Here is a 21,446-nt window from a genome sequence, read left to right as displayed (position 1 = left end):
ATTTTTCTACCATTTGTACAAGAACTGTCCGCCTCTCTTCTCCTTCCTCTAAACCTAAATAGATAGAAAATATTGCCAGATTAATATAACTATTCGTAGAAAGCTAGCATGAATGCTAGGTGCACTTTCCCATAAGGTAGTCACTACATTTATGTGATATTTTTATTGACTACTTCAATCCCAGTGAAAGGCACAGTATATCTTGGGGACAATTTTTTGAATAGTTCGATTGACATGGAAACATTTTGTTTTACTCCAACGTAAACTTTATAATTTACTACAAAATATAATTGAGAACAATGTAGGGCTTGATAGAATTTTAATTATTATGTGTTATTCGAAAGGTATTTTGTACTCACTCAGTTTTCTTATATCTATTAACAATTGAGGTGATAAACCTTATACTTTCATTTGAAATTGTACAGGCATGGCTTGACTCGTAACTTGAAAGTGGCTCACGTTTGTGTTTAGAGTATGCCGCAATTAGACATGAATACTGCAAAGGTAAATCCCAAGATGTTTACTTCCTTGTTAAATGTAATTGAAAGACTCGATTATTTGATTCACTTCGTCTGGTTATCTATTTGATTGTAGCTAGTCTCTGAAACTCAAGTTTAACATTGAGCCAAATCTTCCCCCAAGTTTCTGTTAAAATGCTATTCTAGAGTTTCCCCAATATCACTTTGCAATAAAAGATTTCATTTTTAGTTGTGTCCAATCATCAACTTCTGTGTATTGAATCTCAAAAAAAATTACATGGCACAATAAATGTTTGTAGTCAATGAAATTCAGAAGTACTCAGTGGTCATAAAATGGTTCATACTTCCTCCCTAACCTTGTATTATAGTCAGCCACAAGGACATAAATTAATAAACGAATAAAAGGGAAAAGGGAAAAAAAAAATTCAATATTACATTCTATTTACTATTAGACTAGAAATGACAGCTTGTAGGTGCTCTTGACACTTTTCCTGCCTATGTAGCAGGTTCATTCCTTGAACTTCACATTGTAAGTACAACTCCCTTCGACTGTGCATTTGTGATGGAGTAGATTCTTTCATAATCATAATCATAATCCTGCCTTGTAAAAGGTAGTTCAAACAAAAGAGAAAACCCAGTCTCCTTCATATGTCCGTGGTTTAATAAGAAACAACAAATATACCTGAAGCCCATTATATACTGAATCTTGTCTTTCCTTCCCTGGAGATGCAAACTTAAGATCTATTGTCCCACTTTCCCGAGCATCTGCATTATTATCATATTTGAACCAACCTAGTCAAAATCATAACATGTTAAATGCTACATGCTCAAGACATATATGCATGTCAGAATATTTTAGAGTCACAAACTGTGAAAGTAAAAATATTTTGAAATATACAAGCAGAATGTGAAATGCTTCAAACTTCACCTTAGAGAAATAGAAGCTAGGCTTCAATTCTAAGAGAAACATTTCAATTACAATCTGTGATTGGATTTATAAGAAAAAGCTTCCCTGTTCTTTATCCCTTTATTATTTTAATCCATAACCCATCAAGTGTCCCAAGCACCCCTGGGTCAAAGCCAGGATTTAATCACTTCAACTGACCAAGGGGACATTGGCTAATCTGAAAATAGAGAAATATGAGAAAAGATCTTATCCGTTATTAAGGGATCATTTAGTAAACTCGCACAAGACAAAAAATTGGTGAAACACAATTTGGATGTGCTTGAAAAAGAAATATGGTTGATCAACGAAGATTAATCACTTCTTCCTCTTAAAATATTCTTTGAAGCCAATTGCATTAATAAAATTGAAGATAACTACTGTTCCTAAGGTCTACCACTATGGAATGGTGGATGGCAATCTTTTCTCCCTATGGTAATTGTTTGCTTCAACATGCGTACATTGATAATGACATGATGTTTGAAAATTCAGCCCTCGATTGTTAAAGTGTAGCTTCAGTAGAAGCGAAATATACATTATCATAAGTATATGAATTTGTGATCACCATACATACATACGTACGTACGTACGTACGTACATACATATATACATACATACATATATTCATATTAACATTATTACTATTATGCAATCTGTATTTCATATACTCGTGTTAAAATATGTATATACTTGTCCTTTTATGTATTGGGCTGTGTTAATACTAATCGGGCTGAGTTAATTCTGATCGGGCTGTGTTAATATTAACCGGGCTGTGTTATGCTATCAGCCTCCTTAACTAATGCAATTCATGGCACCGTAGAACCATGACTCTACGTGGCCACGTAGGAGTCACGTCCCTACGGGGTCATGAAGCCCTTTCACTCTAATATTTATTGATGACCGATGGTAAGATAGGGACATCAATCACATTGGTAACGCTCCCTCACATCTGCGATCTGGTCTTAAAGTAAAATGCTAGAAATTATCAAGAACGAGTCATATTGTATACTTCAGATCCATATAAAGAATACTGTGAGCATTATTATAAATAATGTATAAGGGTTTGAATTCAGTTCAGACTATTATATTTCAGACTAAAAGTATATTTATTTCCTATCAGAGATCTTGTTTACATTTACATGGTATTAGAGCCAACCTGATAGAGAAATTCAATATCAGAATTGTTAAATATCAAACTCTAAATATCTTAAACTCAAAATGGTGAATCACATAAGATTAGAGGATAGACTTGAAGGGGCTTCAAACTTTGCCTCATGGAAGATTTAAGTAATGATTATTTTACGAGAGATGGAATTAGAAGAATATAGAGTCAAATAAACCGATACCAAAAAATGATCTAGACAAGACAACATGGAAAAGACACAACAATAAAGCCATGAAGATCATCATAGATTCTGTAAAGGATCACATTCTTTCTTCTATATCAAGTCTTAAGACAGCCTTTGAGATATTTTTCAACAATTAAGAATACTTTTGAAATTAATAACACTAGTAGATTGCTAACATTAAAACAAGATCTCCTATACATCAAAATGAACAATGGAGAATCAATAAACATCTTATTTCTTATGAATCTCAGAGTTGAAAGTTCAACTTGCGACTTCTGAAAGTCAAGTAGATGATAAAGAACTTATCATTACAGCTCTAAAGGTACTACCTCTATCTTGGGAAACATTATTTCATGTACTAAGTTCTCAACCTGATCTTCCTAAGTTTGAACTACTTAAGAACGAATGTACTCAAGAAGAATCAATGTTAGTTTCCAAAGATATCAGTTTAAATCAAGAGGGAGACATTCAAGCTCCTCATGCCAATACCAACAATAAAGAAAAGAAATATGAATTCAAACAAAATAGAAAAGAATTCAACAAATCATACAAGAAACAGGATTGGTCAAAAGTATATTGCTTCAAATGTGACAAATTCAGTCACACTCATAACTTCTGCCTTGAACGAAAGAAAATTCAAGCATCCCTAGCAGAAATCAAAGATGAAAAAGATGAAAAAGATGAAAACTTTGCATTCTATCTAGCACTCTCAAGTGAATTAAACTCAAACAAAAACACTTTGATTATAGACAATGGAGCATCTTGTCATATCACAGGCTTTAGAGATAAATTTGAAAGCTTTGAAGAATACTCCTCTAAAGAAGTAACCATTGGAGACAACTCTACTCATCCGGTAAAAGGTATTGGATCATGTTCAATTCAACTAAATTTCAAGTATTACTCTTCAACTTAAGAATGTTTTGTTTTTACCTGGCATAAAAAGAAATTTGGTCTCTATCTCTGGTCTTGCTGATCAAGGGTAACAAATCACCTTTCAAGAAGATAAAGTACTATCTTAGCCAAAGAATTCCAACATCAAGAAAGCTATATTCATTGGATTTAGAGATGAAAGTTTATATAAACTTTGTAACCATCAAAATTTAGCCCTACATCATGAAGCATCAAACTCAAATGAAACGTGGCATAAAAGACTAGGTCACCTTCATTTTCATGCCTTATCTACTATAGGAAAAATTGTAATAGGATTACCTAGTCTAAAACCTGATCATCTAAGCATTTTTGCAAAAGATGTGCCCTAGGTAAAAACACAAAAGGATCCTTTCCCAAAAGTGAACACAAATCAAATTTTGTACTTAAACTTATTCATACTAATCTTTGTGGTCCTATGTCTGTACCTTCCCTAAATGGATGTCTCTACTATGTGATCTTTATAGATGAGTATTCTAGGAGAACTTGGATCTACTTCTTTAAACAAAAGGAATCACTCGAAGTATTATTCAAATTCAAAGAGTTCAAAGCCCTAATTGAAAACCATTTGGAACATAAAATCAAAACCCTGAGATCAGATAATGGAGGTGAATATATCTCAAAAGACTTTTTGCGTTTCTGTTGGGATTAAGAGGCATTTTTCTGTACCATATAATCCTCAACAGAATGGAGTTGCAAAATGGAAAAATCGATCCATTACTGAATCAGCTAAAGCTATAATACATGACCAAAATCTTCATACCTCTTTTTGGGCTGAAGCTTCTAATACTGCAATTTATATTCAAAATAGATGTCCTCACTCAATATTGGAAAATACAACTCCTGAAGAAGTATTTACAGGCATCAAACCAGACCTAAGCCACCTAAGACTATTTGGGTGTCCTGTTTACATTCATAGTCCTAAAGAAAATAGAAACAAATAGAACCATCAGGAAGCAGGGTATATTCATCGGATACAATGAATCAACCAAAGGTTACAAGATCTATGTCCCTGGACAAAGAACCATTGAAATCAATAGAGATGTAAAATTTGAAGAAGACATTGCCTTTAGTCTTTCCAAGAACATTGATGAATCATACTTAGATCCTACTACTGAACTAGATGAGAATCTTTCAATAGAGAATGAGAGGGAGAATGATACTAAACCTATAACACCTCTTATTCCAAATTCAGAGAATACTGAAAATCATAACAATAAAAAGAGACCACTTTGGGCTAGAAAAATGATTGAAGAAAATCATATCGAACCTGATGAAGTAGTCAAAGAGAACAAGAGAACAAGAAATCAATCATGCTATGTAGCACTACTCACTAAACTCATCAAAACAGAGCCTACAAATGTCAAAGAAGCTTTATCAAGCAAATCTTGGAAAGATGCAATGATTGAAGAATATCAATCAATACTAAAAAATGATGTATGGAATGTTGTACCCAAACCGAAGAAAATAATCAATTGTCTCTTCTAAATGGTTATACAAAATCAAGCATGCACCTGATGGCAGCATTGAAAAATACAAAGCCAGATTTGTAGCCCGCAGATTCTAGCAGAAGGAAGGAATTGATTATGAAGAAACATTTGCTCCAGTCACCCAGTACACATCTGTTAGGGCTATCATAGAAATTGCATCATCCAAAGGGTGGAAGATACATCAAATGGATGTCAAAACAACATTCTTAAATGATGAAATTGAATAAAAGTGTATCTATTGAGCAACCAGAAAGATTCATCACTCATGACAAAAATTCTCATGTATATAAATTAAAGAAAACACTATATGGCCTCAAACAAGCACCCAGGGCATGGTACAAAAGGATAGACAGCTATCTCACAAAATTGGGGTATTCCAAGAATGAAGCAGATCCTAACATATACTTCAAAATAGATAAAGATGATATGATTATTCTTGCATTATATGTTGATGATTTACTAATAACGAGTGAAGAACACCTTATAGTTAAATGCAAACAGGAACTAATAGCAGAGTTTGACATGAAAGACCTAGGACTTCATTACTTCCTAGGTCTAGAAGTCTGGCAAAAGGAGAACTACATTTTCTTAAAGCAAGGAAAATACACTCTTGATATTTTGACTAAGTTTGGAATGATCGATTGTAAACCGGTAACAACTCCTATGGAAACTAACTTACATAAACTAAACCTACTGATCCTACTTACTACAAGCAGATCATCGGTTCACTAATGTACTTGGTGAACACTCATCCTGGTGTCTATCATGTAACTAATACATTAAGCCAATTCATGTATGAACCAAAGAAGATACATCTTATGGAAGCTAAGCACATCTTACGATATCTAAAAGGTTCAGTTGGTATGGGACTCAAATATGAACAAGTTGAGATCAATCTTCATGGATATTTGGATTCTGATTAGGCAGGCAACTCTACTGAACGTAAGAGTACCACAGGATGTTGTTTCAGTCTTGGGTCTGCAATGATTTCTAGGTTCAGCAGAAAACAATCTTCAGTTGCCTTAAGCTTCATTGAAGCAAAATATATAGCCTCGTCCATGGGAGCCAGAGAAGCAGTATGGTTGTGGAAGTTGCTAGTTGGGTTGTTCAAGAAACCCTTGAAGCCAACTATCATTCACTGTGATAATCAAAGTTGTATCAAGGTTTCGGGAAATCCAATTTTCCACAATCGATCTAAGCATATTGAGATACATTATCATTATATTAGGGATATGGTAGATTGAGATATTATCAAACTAGAGTACATAAGTACAAATGAGCAAACAACAGATGCTCTTACCAAACCTCTTGCCAAGGTTAAATTGGAATATTTTAGAGGAAAACTTGGTATGATCAAATTGTAATCTTTGAATATTAAACTTGAGTTTCAATTTGTATATGTGTGTTTATGCTTGTAATGGAATAGTTGCATCAGGTATGTAATGAAAGTTGACAATCTTTCATAGACATATATATTCAAAAGGTAATCATTGTAAGGTGATGATCTTACAAATGATAGGCCTGTTATCATGATAGGTTATTTTATTGTTCCAGATACGCCAAATGTCATTGATACCGAATGTATTATGATCAATCTAATTGTTGATCCAGAGTGCCACAGATCATAATACATGGCATGATAGTGTTCATAACATTGAGATTATAGTTAATTGACAAGTCACTATTTCAGAGTGTTAAAAGTTAGATAATCTGTTACTTGTATGGATATGATTAATATTGATATCATTTTAAGGTTCTTGAGATATGTTTTATATTTCTCTTCTCCCTTGCTAAGAGGGAGTGTTAAAGTGTAGCTTTAGTAGAAGCGAAATATACATTATCATAAGTATATGAATTTGTGATCATCACACACACACGCACGCACACATATATATATTCACATTAACATTATTACTATTATGCAATCTATATTTCATATTCTCATGTTAATTATGTATATACCTGTCCTTTTATGAATCGGGCTGTGTTAATACTAATCGGGCTGAGTTAATTCTGATTGGGCTGTGTTAATATTAACCGGGCTGTGTTATGCTACCAGCCTCCTTAACTAATGCAATTCATGGCACCATAGAGCCATGACTCTACGTGGCCACATAGAAGTCATGGTCATGAAGCCCATTAAATCTAATATTTATTGATGACAGATGGTAAGATAGGGACATCAATTACATTGGTAATGCTCCCTCACATCTGTGATCTGGTCTTGAAGTAAAGTGCTAGAAATTATCAAGAACGAGTCATATTGTATACTTCAGATCCATATAAAGAATACTGTGAGTATTATTATAAATAATATATAAGAGTCTGAATTCAGTTCAGACTATTATATTTCAGACTAAAAGTATATTTATTTCCTATCAAAGATCCTGTTTACATTTACACGGATAGGGTATCAAATAAAGTTTCAATGGAGGAAGATGTTGAAGAAGTGTTGCAAGCACAAGGTGCACAACTAATAGTAATAACTACCTTGGTATTGGAAGTTTGCAATTACATTCATTTATATTTTCAATATTGCAACGAAAAGCAAGGGTTTGAATTGGTATTTGGCTGGAAGTACATAGTTGCCATTGAACTATTATGGAAGTAATGGTTGTTCATCATACATTGCATACACATATTGTTGTTTGAGTCAAACCCAAGGCTGCCGTACTACTGAGTTAATCCCTTGGGTACCGTACTGCTGAGATAAGAACTGGAGGTTGTCATATCAGTCAATATTGGTGTTTTACATCTTGGAAATACTGTCAAACCAAGCATATATGTAATCTGGGCATTGCAATAGTCTTCCATAATGTCCTACCATCAGAAAATGTAAAGGGAAGATGTCGTACAGGTCTGTAAGTGTCTAGAAGAAGTGATGTACACGAAAGATTGGAATCATATGGTGCCATGAGGGCTGTGGGGTGATTGCAAGTCTGAAACAATCTTCGACAGCAAGATTGATATACCTATGTTGTATTCATTGACTGAAATTTGAGAATTGTTCATTGTAAATCATTGTGTGAATTTGATGCAAGGAAAATGTATGTAAATGTTGCTATTATCCATTGGATAATAATGCAATAAAGCCTCAATTTGTAATGCGATCTTGCATATGTTTATTTGCTATGTGAAAAATGTTCTATTGAAACTTCATGTGGGACGAAATTATATTTCTCAGTATTGCAATTAAATAAAATGGCACTACAACTTGGGCAGACACCTTACAAGACATGGACTATCTTTCATATTGCAGTGCTCCTAAGCAACATTTGCCACATTTTATGATTTTTAAATTTTTTCCTGACTGCATTATGGTGCGCTCTTTTGTTATCTATGTGTTATTAATAAAAATCTCAATATCTGTTATGGCATGCTACTCTACCTTTCTTGTACACTTTTTTTGTTTTGAAAACTTGGCTGAGTCACTGTATTTCATACACTTTATATTGAAACGTACATTCATTTCTTTAAAAACTTCTTGTCTACAAAACCCTAAGGGCCCGTTTGGTAGCTGGAATTAGAATGGAATTGGCATTCGGAATTCTAAAAAAATTCTAATCCATTGTTTGGGTCCGCACAATCGGAATTGGAATTGGGAAAAAGTGGAATCCGGTATCCCCATTTGACCCCCAAAACAAGGATTCCAAATTCCTTCAAAATACTTGTTATTTGGAATTCCCATTTTAATTCCCATTTTTTGAAAATGAGGATTTCAACTAAAGTAAAATTTAATTGGGTTTGACTTCCGGATGCCCATTTGAGGGCACTTTTTTTTGCACTAATTTTTGAAATTTAATTTTTTTAAATGGGGGGAAAATTTTCCGCTATTATTTGCTCATATATTTGCCACTGTTGAGTAATTTATCAGTGTTTTCCCGCCTAATCCACCTCAGTAGTTACTGCAAAAAAGTTTGGTGAAATAACTTTTTCACATACATTGTTTCTCAGTTAAACGAATCGTATGCAGGACAAAAACAATCTACTCTGTTGATATTTTTCTGGCGTAAAAGTGTTTCCCGGTAAGATTTCGTAAAATTTTAATATAAACATTTAGACTTTGCACCTGTGAGTTTGAATGTTGTGATGATCAAATTTTTTATTGGATCTCTACACATATATATTTTTTAATAGCATGTTTCTGACTCTTATTTCATCAATTCTTGTGATTGGGATTCATTCAATGAGACTTGAATAATATACATACTTCATATCAGTAATTATATGAATTATAATCAATGGCATTTTTTTTATAGAGCAAGAGCCAAAAAAGTTTTAGTATCCATTAGTACAATCTCGTCCTCATCCGTTATGATAATGTTTACTTTCAACATGACTTAATCTTTTTATACTTGTTAAAAATGTTTGAACTTCAACAAACCAAATAAGTATTGAATTTTTTTGCATGATGATAATGCTACAGCTGGATGATAATATTTTGCATGTTATTTTGGCTAGTATTCCAATTCCACAATGTGCAACCAAACGGAGGAAATCTGTATTCTCACAATGAATTCTTGGTCAACCAAACAGTCCCAAATTCAATTCCCTAATCATAATCTGGATTCCAAGTTCCAGAATCCCAAAGCCAGCATTCCAAATGCCAATGCTTAATTTATATTCCAGCAACCAAACGGGCCCTAATGGAAAGCGTAGAACATGAAGTAAACCCTTTCTTGTCTGAACAAGTTTTGGGCCTAAATGTATAGGCCATTTTCAACTAAAAACTATTTTTCTCTCTACTAACTTGTGTCACACTCCAAAGCACTAGCATATTTTGATTCCTTTCATGTCTAACCTTAAATCTTCACCTCATCCTATACACTGTGACTAGAAAGTATATTTGGATTGCTCAGAAAAGACATTAATAGAGATGACAGCTAAACAATGCATGACCACAGCAGAGAGATTTAACAACCCAATGGGAAATTGACAACGTTTGGGCTTGAAAAGCTACTTTAAAAAGTGATCCATGGGGATGCATCCTCCTTCAAAGTCTAGCCATTTATAGGATGGGGAAATCCTCGAGACATTGGAACTCTAAAAAATGTCCCCCACCATTCCTCCATTACCATAGTATACCAAGGGGTGTTTTTTGGACATCCCCTTATTTTGGGGACTACAAGTAGATGCTCAGATGTTTTTAAGGGACTCAATTGCACATCTAGAATGCAAAGGAGCACCAAGGTATCCCCTGCATCATTCATCTCAAAAAAAACATTTTTTACATGTGTGCCAATAACCATAACTCTAACTGTTTATGGGCCCTGCCCATGCCCTAAGCAATCACAGAAAACTTCAAGAACAATAAAGATTTGATTAGAAATAGTAACAACCGAGTGTTGCAAAAAGATAGGGATAAAATTGTGAAAATTATCATACAAAGTTTTTATCAAACAATATCTTTTGGCACAGATAAATATACTTCTATATAATAATTCCATACTAATGTATTGGTTTTTAAATATTTTGGTATTACATAAAACTTTATGCCCTTTTTTAATGTTTAGCTTTAGTTTTTCATTGTCTCAATTTACTTTTAGATTTTGTTAGTTCTTTCTCCTATTTTTTCCTCTAATATCATTATAAGGTACTACCCCTCAAACTTGTTAAAGCATTGCACCCAAACCCTACTAGGGTTCCACCAACCACTATCCTACTACTATCTCCTCACTTTTCCCAAACCTAGGACCTTGGTCCCCTAGAGTTCTCTGAAACCCACCCCATAGCCCCCCAAGCATCATCATGATGTAATAGGTATTGGCCAGGTTAAGAGAGGTATCATTTGAATACCAATATGTTGTGGCACAATACAAACATATGCTTTCAAACGTTAAAGGCCTACGGATGCAGATACTAATGGATTTTCACTGTCACAACGAGGTTAAGCATAGGGTTCTAACTGTTTATTTTTACAGCATACAACACCTCTACTTCAACAATTGAAAGCCATAAACTCATGTTTTTCTTCCAAAATTTTACGATCTTATATCAGGTAATAAGCTGTTTATCCCTGGCAGTGATGTATGCTTGACAAAATGGTATATTGAGAAAGCATTCAAGTGGATTTTGATATCACAAGCAGTGCACTTGCAATTTCCTGAGTTATATGGTGTCTCTCCTATCGATGTAATAAAGGCATAAATACAAATAAAAGGTTGCAACATTAGACAACTTACATACAAAATTCAAACAATCACAATACCACAAGCTCAACAATTATGTAGCACAACATTATTAAGATAAAACTTTGATCAGATTATATAGTCAATTATTAAATAAAAGGACATGCAAAGAAAGAAATCAAGAGATAAACTAAGGGAAAAAATTACTAACCTTCAAATACATCTCTGTACGAAGAATCGCAGACTGCAATAATTTCCTTGACTTTAGACATACCAGAGAAAGTGAGGAAACTGCTTGGACAAAGGGAACAAACCATTAAGTACAAAACAAACATATTCAAAGCCCAATATTGGCTACTAGTGCTCAGCATGTAATCTATTCATAAAAATGTTAACAACCACACATTTATGAAAATACTCTTCCATTCCCATTCAGCATACAAACGAATCACTTGCAAGTTGTGGCATCACAACAAATTTAACAAAACCTATGCTAGATTGTTTAAGTGTCCAAAGCATAGCTACAAAGGAGGTATAGTAGGGTACAGCATTAAACTTTATCCATGCTTAAAAAAGGCTTGATCTGATAAGTTAGCTTGGTCATAACAAGGTAACTTAGTCAGCTCTCAAATCAGATTGATTTAGCAAAGTCAACTAACAAAGCACCAAATCAGTTCTCTTGACTACTTGCAAGAAGACCCAATATTGGAAGAAAATATCTGCAACAAAGAAATTTCGACACTCAAGAGGCTCATGTTTGTATAGAGCATACTCAACAGTAACTATTTCATCTTGAGCCAAAATAATCTTGACTCCTAAATGATTCAAGTCAGATTCAAACGGTCTAATATAATAAAAGTTCATTAAATGGTTTGCTCTATGCCCAAACCCATTCCACATCAAACAAAATAGTAGAGATCAAGAATCAAAGGGGTGATAAAACTGTTAGAATCCTAGTTACCGGATTCGTGTGTCCTAGGCACGAACCAAGTTCAAGTTCGCATTTCATTTGGGCCTGGGTTGGGTCCGCACAAGGTCTGTATTTGCCCTGTGGGTCTGCAGGGATTTGTCGATCCACAAATCCACTCAACCCCGCATGGTCAAATGCAGACCCAAGTGGACCCACGTGCCAAATGAGATGTGGACCCAAAAAAAAAAGTGACATTTTCTTTATGTTTATCTCTCAACCTAACCCTAAACGCTCGTTTTTGATTCGATATGTAATTCATTTTATACTCATTTGATCTCTCATTTTGCTCTCTCATTCTTGCAAGTTTGAAATGAAGTAGTTGAATAGAAGGAGATTGATTGTGAAGTTATAAATTCCTGCTTGAAGGTTGAGCATTGAAGGTATGTATTTAAACCATTTTCTTTTAGATTTTTCTTCATTGTCTCAAGTTTTTCTAAGTTTCAAATTTATTCCATGTTTTGTACAAGTTTTGAGGAACTTTTTCTAAAAAATGCATTATAGATTGCAAGTGCAAAAATGAGTAGTCTCAGCTTAGTGGGTGGGGAGGGTTCTCAACAATTTTAAATTGATAAAGGCCCGAGGGTCTCCTTTATGGACACACGCTACAAAAACTGCAAATTGTAGTGGAGGAGGGGGTTTCATTTGGAAATGTAATTTTTGCCAAGCACAATATAGAAGCTCCTACTCTAGAGTTAAACTTCATTTCTTGGGCACTAGAGATAAAGGTATTAATATGTGTGAGGGGCTGATTAGAAAGGGTTCCCTGGTGGACAAATAGCAACACTTTTAAAAGAACAAGAAAATGCTGATAAAGATAGTTTCAAAAGGGAAACAAAATTCTTCTTGTGGGCAAAAAACTGTAATAACCCCAACAGGTTATAACTTCTTCAAACACCAAAAATCTTTATACTTCAGTGGTTTGACATTTCGTCAAACACTTTGCAAGCAAGCTCTGATACCACTGTAATGACCCTGCTCAAATCCGACCTTAAAATCCTGATTGAAGGCTCGAAGAATTTTGTCAAACACTTTGCATACAAGGGGTCATATGACTGATATAACTTTTCAGATTGCTGCAATAACTCTTGTTTCGATTTGCATCAAAGAGAATGCTTACAAAAGACTCCAGATTGTCTAAACAATGACCTAACATGAATGTGCAACTAATTTTGGCAATATTCAATACAAATATGTGACTTAAACTACTTGCAATATGCAGCTACAGCAATTAGTAATTATGACAAATACTTTGGATGCAACCTAGGATGGCATTAATGCACTTACAACCAAGTGGCATTAATATAAACACTTAGTATGCAAAATTATAACATTATTTATGTCAAAAAGAGAACTTACAGCCAATTGACATTTTGTCAAACAATTGGCATGCAAACTAATAAGCTGATCATCAAACTCTAGGTTTGCAATATAGATAGTCTAAAAATTACAATGCTCTTTCAATTACAAAATCCTAGCCTTCCTTTGATACCAATAATGCCAAATGGCAAACAAAGACAAGTACAATGTGAAATAGTGAAGTGCTGAAGCTATATTTTGTACTCAGCTGAAAACCTACATTGCTCAGAAAATATGCCAAATGAGAAGTGAAGAACTTGATTGTAGGTGGCTACAATAATTTCCTTCAATGCTGCCCCTTCTGCTTTGTTTTTTTTTCTGATCTGCTTTTTCCACTTGCTTTTTCCGGATTTTCTTTTTTCGTTTTGCTTTTTCGAACTACTTTTTCAGTTCTGCTTTTTCGGCCTGTTTTTTTCGGACTGCTTTTGCGGACTGCTTTTTCAACTTGCTAAAAATGCCTCCCGAAATGTTGAAATGCTGAAAATGGCCTTAGGCCCAATGATGCCCTAGCTGAAGTGACTGAAGTATCACCTCCAAATGTGCAACCCTTCAGAAGATATTTCACTTCCTCAGTTATGCAAATCCAAGGGAGTTTTCGTTCCCAAAGATCAACTAACTATCTGAAACCACTTGGCTCCACAATAGACTATGTGACTGAATCACAATTTGATGTCAAGAGAGAAATAAACAACTGGATGATTAGAATGAAGCCCAGGGTGCCTATTTATTCTTTTTCTCCACTTTGTCCAAAAACTTCTAGAACATTATTTTATTTTATCTATTAAGTGACTTTATAAAAAATATTTTATAATTCAAGTCACTTTATTAAATTAATTAAATATAAAGTTACCTTTTAATATTTATTTATTTGATAACTTTATAAATAATTAACTTAATACCATTTATTTATTTAATTAAAATAATTAATTAGTCATCCTCATAAAATATTCATTATTTCGGACAACCTAATTAATTAAATTAATTAAATCAAATTGCCTCCAAAAATGGGAACATGACAAAAACACTACCACCACCCACTCACCAAGCCTCTACACATCCTTTCTTGCCTATACCTTCTACAGAGGATGATCATAAGATAAGATTAGATGAGATAAGAAAATTTTATTAATGTACAACAAGAGACCAACAAGCGTCTAAGGAACTGTAAGTTTACAAACAATGGAAAACACCCACAGCAAGGACACCAAACAGCAGCAACAAAGCAACAAAGAAATCCAACTCCACACTTAGGCCCATTAGATAAGGCTTTCAAAATGAGTTGAAGTATCTAGCTAATGAAAAAGTTGGGAATTGCCTCTTTGCAAATGGTGTTCCATTCAACTTAGCTAGATCACCTTATCAGAGGGAGATGGTGGACGTAATAAATAGTGCACCTTCGAGATATCGTGGCCCTGGATATCAAAAGTTGTGCATCAGCTTATTGCATAATGAGAGAAAAATGTAGCAACTCCACTCAAACCCATAGGAGATTCTTAGGTCCAAACAGGTGTGTCGATTATATCAGATGGATGGAAAGATTGCAAAAACCATCCTTTGAGAAATGTTACTGTTTTGTCCCCCAAAGGGGCAATGTTTTTGAAGGCAGTTGATTGTGAGGAGCAAGTAAAAGATGTTCAATTTATTGCTCGTATTCTCATTGATTCCATAGAAGCAAAGGGCAATGATAATGTTGTCCAAGTTGTTACAAACAATGCAAAAGTTTGCAAGGCTGCAGGAGCATAGGTAGAGGCTAGATATGATCACATCTTCTAGACACTGTGCATCTTCCATACCCTCAATTTGGTGATACAAGCCATTGGCACCCAAATAGATTGGGTGAAGCAAACATGTGATGAGGGTGAGGAGATTCAAATGTTTGCGACAAAACACCATATGTCACAAGCAATTTTTGGAAATTTCTCCAAATTGGATTCAATTAAGGAAAATTTTAAAATTTTATTTGTTTAGTTTATGAACTATCAATTTATGTCATCTTTACATAACTAAATGTGTTGCAAACTTACTATTAACATGGTTTTAGGTGGTTGAAACCCACTTTGCATCACACATAATCATCCTCAGGTGACTTGTGAGGGTGAAGGAAGCATTGTCACAAATGATCATTAGCAACCAATGGGGTATTTGGAAATAATCCAATAAAACAAGGGCCCAAAAGGTCAAGGCAATGATATTGGATGATGACTAGTGGACAAGAGTTGAATACATATTAGAATTCATCGATCCTATCATGGCTAACCTTAGGTTTGCCGACATGGATCAGCCATGCTTGGGGGACATATATGATGCCATGGACACCATGTTGGAGAAAGTCAAAGTGGCAAGTTATAATGCAATTGTTAATCCTCTATCCAAGTTTTTTATTATTAAAATATAGCTAAGTTTAACAAGTTTTATTTTACAAAACTTACATCAAGATAACTTAAATGAACATCATTTTCTATTCATATCCTAGGTCATTCATAGGAGAGAGAATGGCCTTGTAGGCACCTTATACGAAAAGGAGGAAACAATTGTCCTTCACTTTTGGAACAAGATAACTACTCCTTTGCATCTCTTAGCTTATGCTCTCTACCCAAGGTATTATAGCCCTAGGTACTTGTTATTCCAGGCATAATGGCACCTTATAGACGTGATGAGGTTGCTAGTGGATATAAGAGGGTATTCAATAGTATCTTCAGCAATCCAAAGGTGGGAGGCCAATGTTAGGAGAGAGTTTGGGTTATTCATCTCAGGGAAATATGCACATCTTATTGCTGTGAATGATCAAAGAAGAATGGATTGTATTACATGGTGGTACCTCCATGGGCAAGATTATATGTACCTTCAACCTCTTGCAATAAAGATCCTATCACAAGTATGTTTTTTAATATAAATTTGGAAGTATTTTTTTTTTTTTTTTTGGCCACATGCAATATATTATTTTAATACTAAATTTTGTTTGTTTCCTCTCTAGGATGCTAGCTCTTCTGCCGCTGAGCAGAATTGGACTACATACTCATTTATCCACTCAGTGAAGCATAATCAATTAGGCTCTAAAAAAGAAGACTTGATGTTTGTGCACAACAACTTGTGTCTTCTATCATGTAAGGACCCAAAATACAAGAAGGGCGCAAAGAAGCTTTGGGATGTGGCACCCGAGTTTGCTGATTTGGATAAGACAGTTGACAGTCTTGCTAGAGCCACATTGTGTGATATAGATGATGCAGACGATGACACAACACCCTCTACTACTAGTAGAATCGGTTATGGTTCCAATGATGAGGATGATGAAATACTTGCAGCCATTGAAGGCCCCAATGATACACATTCTTTAGATAATCCATTTAATGACTGAGAACACTTTAATGATTATTGAATCATGTTTCAAACATTACTGAAGTATAAGTTATAACTATGTCCAAGTTTTGTGAATTTGATATGATGATTTTCTTGATGAATCATAATGTTTATCTTTGGCATTAAGCATTGATGTATGGACAAGCATCATAGATTCACAGTATGAAATGATTTAGTTTTAGAATTATGTGTATTTCTCTTTTTTTTTTGAATATATAATGCACATATGTATATGTGTGTGTATATTGAATCCACGAACCAGACTCTCGAACCTAAATCTGTCCCCAAACACAAATCGGCAACTAAGGTTAGAATACAAGTATTTCTAGTTATGAAGACTTGACCTTCACTTGAAAGAATCTTTGTAGTTTTCTATAAATAGTCCTTGTAAGAGTGTAAAAGCAATTAAACTTGTGCATTTTCCATTGTTCCTTGTTAAGTTAGTGATTATGGAACTGAGTTCATGTAGGAGTGCGTGATTGGCCAAGTTGCATAGCAGATTGTTGTTGCAAGTCTTACATTTGCAACTAATTTAATAAGACGGTAGCTTTACTAAGCTTATATGTCACTATTCCTAAAGATTTTGACCCAAAATGGGTTTCCTTCATACCAAATTCTCTGGTTTACTCAAATTTTTGATGTGTTTTTATCATGTCCTCTTTTCAAGGACAGTGATTTTTGTGTCATTAGATTGTTTCACCTTAGTCCCGAGGACTAATCAAGTATTCTCTGGGATCAGTTCAATTTTTGGCCTAGAGAGTTTCAGTTGCTGCCCAATTGGAGTTATTTCAATAGGGTTTCTAGACACTTACTGTTTTTAGTAAGCCAGCAGGCTCAAATTTCTTGGCATTTTAGGGTTGGAATAGGAGCGTCTTGTCAAGACCTTTCTGGCAAGCTATCACACATGCATATTCGTGTCCATCATATCAGAGATTTTAATGCCTGAAGATTTAATTATCCTATTACAAAGTTACTTTATAACTTAAGTTCATTTTGTTAACATCACTTTATTATATATGGCCACTTTATTTCCCTAGGTGGGGAAAACTAATCATTGTAAAGAGCAAAAAAGGGAATGCGAAGAGTTACCAGGTTCTGTTTAAAAGAAAGAAGAGGAACTCATGTCAGCATGCTTGGTTTTTTTATTTGGATTTTTATTTTCTCTCTTCGAGAGTTATTTTCGAAAGTTTCAACTTTCAACTATTTTCAAAAGTTTCAGCTTTCAACAAGTGAGAAGACGAAAACCCTCTTATAAATTAACAAAGCATGTTAAGAAAGCGTTCAAATAAGTTAACAGAGCTCTTTAGAAGTTTTGAAGCCATCATAAGTGTGTGGCTAAATTTGTGCAGCATACTCTCCACTTGCAAATGGAAGCATAGACAAGGCATTTAAATCATTCAAAGTATCACAGGCACCCTGAAACAGATTTGCAAGAACTAGCGGCATACTTCATGTAGATTCCACAATATCACTAAAAGAGGCAATGATGTCTGCGCTATAGCAATTACAACCTCTATTTTGCAGGAAAGAGGATAAATGGTTTGCGAAAGAGCGATAAATGGAATATTAAATATTCATATGCATAGACGGATAAGTTTTTACTTGGAAAAGAATTCTTTCACAAGAAGGGTGAATATTTGTACATAGGGAGTATTTCTCACTCAAAGATGGAATAATTTGCAAATAATGTTTTGTGGTGAAAACATTATTATCGAAGAATTATTCTGCGGATGTTCAATATGGAAAATATTTGAAGGTTGAGACTATAGTTTGTACCATTTTATTAGGGCTTTGAATTTAAATAATTCTCATTGTAATCTTTTTAAACTGTTTCAATTGTTAGGTTAGTTTTGGATATGAAGAGGCGTGAATGTGAACTGTTTGAAGCTTGTTGCTTCCCTTACTTTTGATAAAGGGGAAACCAAGAGCGGAAGATAATAAGGTTAGATTCTTGGCATGACTAAAACATAAAACTAAATTGCACCACTCGTTGAAAACAATAAAAAGACCAGACCATTTTCCTTTAAGATGGCATTACAAGAGTTATCCTTTACCAAATTAAGTCCTTTATGATTATTGAATTTGTAAATTCAATTGTTATTTTCAAAACTTGTGTGGAGATGTTATTTGTCCTGAATATACACTTGATTATCAGAAGGCTATAACAAAATTGTTGTCATATTGCTTTCTATTTAATTTATTTCCTGAATAGCAATTAAATTCAATTAAACTAGTTGTATGTGGCATACTTCACAGATCCCCAAACTGTCCCGCAAGATTGCATGTGACGGTTTGGTGAAGGATGACCCCATAGCCCAAATTAGATAAGGGACTGGTCATGATGGAGCTCAAAATTCTTTTGCCTCCATTTAACAAAAACAAGTGAACAACAATTCCATGCACTAAAGAAACATAGGAACATTTATTCCTGAATGTTTTAAGCAAATTTGGACTGTGGATATATATGATGATTCTGCCAGTAACAAAATATTCAGTGATATATAATACAGCAAAAAACTACATATTGATTCTTCATATATTCAAGGAGTTTGAAATAGGATCATTGGAGACTAAGAATTCGATGAAGTCCAATAATGAATTGACACTATTGATAAGGAGGAGGTATTGGAGTCACTAGTCAAACGAAAAAACCAATCTTGCATACAGTCAACATTGGAAGTGCATAACATTAACCGCAGAAATTAACATCAACATTCCAGAAGTAATTCTATGAAAATATTATATTTCAATGGCTCTGTAATAATATATTATCTGTCAGCACTGAATCAAAGGTTTACTTTGTTAATCAAAAAAAGAAAATATTGCTACCAAGCTAAGCAAATGAACAGAAGGGGGAATTTTACATGACATATGTCTGGGCCATCAAATTTCTGAAACGTGAACCACAATGAGACAAGTTTTGAGGAGTGAATTTAATTGGAGTATATGAATGATGTGGTTTGCTTTATTCAAAGGAATACAATCTAGATGAAGAGAAACAATAGTATATAGAGTTCATTGTGATCAGTAAAAGATATACATAAGTTGAGCCTCATCAAAAGTATAAACAGAGATTGAGTATATCAGATGCTTGGTATGGATGTGAAACTCTGGTTTTCTAGCAGAGAATAGGAGAAGATAAAATTCTTGAAGTCAGAAACAAGAATACGTCTCGAGTAACAGAATTGTGCAAATATGATTGCAAGTAGATAGCCAAAATTACATCAAACTGGATATCTTTGTGCTTGATACTCCAGACTTCTGCAAAAACGGTAGAGAACTTTGTCAATGATGTAACTTGAGAAGAACATGGACATACGCAATGGCTCTAGTGGAATCAATTTTTCCTCCAAAGCCCCAGCAGTTCAAGCATATGCAACATTAGCATTGCTCATTTTGAACATCAACACTTGTATGTAGCGGCACATATTTGGGCAAATATACTCCAGAATGAATCATCATCAGGTCAGTGATAGACAAAAACAATAATGGTGCTCGATAGAAGAACTCGGATATACTGAGTAGCCTGATAATTTCCAAGCCAACCAATCAGAATAAACAACTTGCTCGTAAATTGCTGATAAAACTCCAGATATGGCACCTTCATCATTGTTTTGGAAATCCTTGATACAGATTATGGTGGCAACCTGGAAGTTCAAAGGTTTAGGACTTTCATTGCCGTGAATGGTCTCTGCCCACCTGTGAACATTCCAAGATGTATGTAGCAAAGGAGTCATGAATGAATGAAGAATAAAATGGAAGTTAATACATCGAAGAACTTAATAGACAGATAGAGACAAGCCACGCACCATTCAGAATTGGAGGAATAGCTAATATCGTGTTTTGAAGATTACGGAAGTAACAATAATCGAATATGGTCATAATATGACCTTCTACGGGAGAAGATGGAAACGGAACCAATAATTCATGTTTTGTTTCATATCTGATAATATTTTATTTTTTATGCAGGTATGAACATTTACTCATGTAAAGGAGCCAGCAATGATCATCACTGTTGAAGGAACATGATCCGCTTGCAGCAATAGAGATATTCATGCATTACACGGGAAGCATTTCAGGCATTTCCTAAGGCTCATGAGATTACCGGACTTGCTATAATTATACCCGTATCAAATTATTTAGTGCAACAAAGGGGTTATCAAATATAAGATACTATTGAATTAGCAAAGTTGATTAGTTATTGCAAAAGGAAGCGATGTATGGGGAAACAACCAACACCCCTTGCTAGTTTATAAATATGGAATGCAAAGCAAACAATAGAGAGAAAGTTTTTATTCATATTCCTATAAATTTATACATATCTTATGCACTTATGATAGATTATATTCTTTTATTGGCGGAGAAATGAAGTTTTGAACAAAGCCCATCTGGATAAATTCGCAATAAGTGGATCATCTGTAAGGAATGTCTTTATTGTGAGTTTATT

The 21,446-nt window shown here is 34.3% G+C and overlaps 1 protein-coding gene across 2 annotated transcripts in view; it reads right to left on the bottom strand.

Moving 5' to 3' along the window:
- Positions 1 to 21,446, bottom strand: part of ISPD (Nucleotide-diphospho-sugar transferases superfamily protein) — a 224,407-nt gene that overhangs the window by 156,606 nt on the left and 46,355 nt on the right. For both annotated transcript variants that reach the window (XM_089820899.1, XM_089820900.1), the window contains exons 5-6: positions 11,528 to 11,607; positions 1,162 to 1,244 (exon numbers count right to left, since the gene is read on the bottom strand). In XM_089820899.1, coding sequence (XP_089677025.1) covers positions 1,162 to 1,244; positions 11,528 to 11,607 — 163 coding nt within the window. The remainder of the gene's footprint in view (positions 1 to 1,161; positions 1,245 to 11,527; positions 11,608 to 21,446) is intronic.

Source organism: Cupressus sempervirens, chromosome 3 (genome assembly GCF_028749045.1).
Source record: "Cupressus sempervirens isolate cs-2001-9-10 chromosome 3, ASM2874904v1, whole genome shotgun sequence".
Taxonomy (NCBI): Eukaryota; Viridiplantae; Streptophyta; class Pinopsida; order Cupressales; family Cupressaceae; genus Cupressus; species Cupressus sempervirens.
Note: the sequence above shows the minus strand (reverse complement) of the source record. Positions and strands in the feature narration are given on the sequence as shown.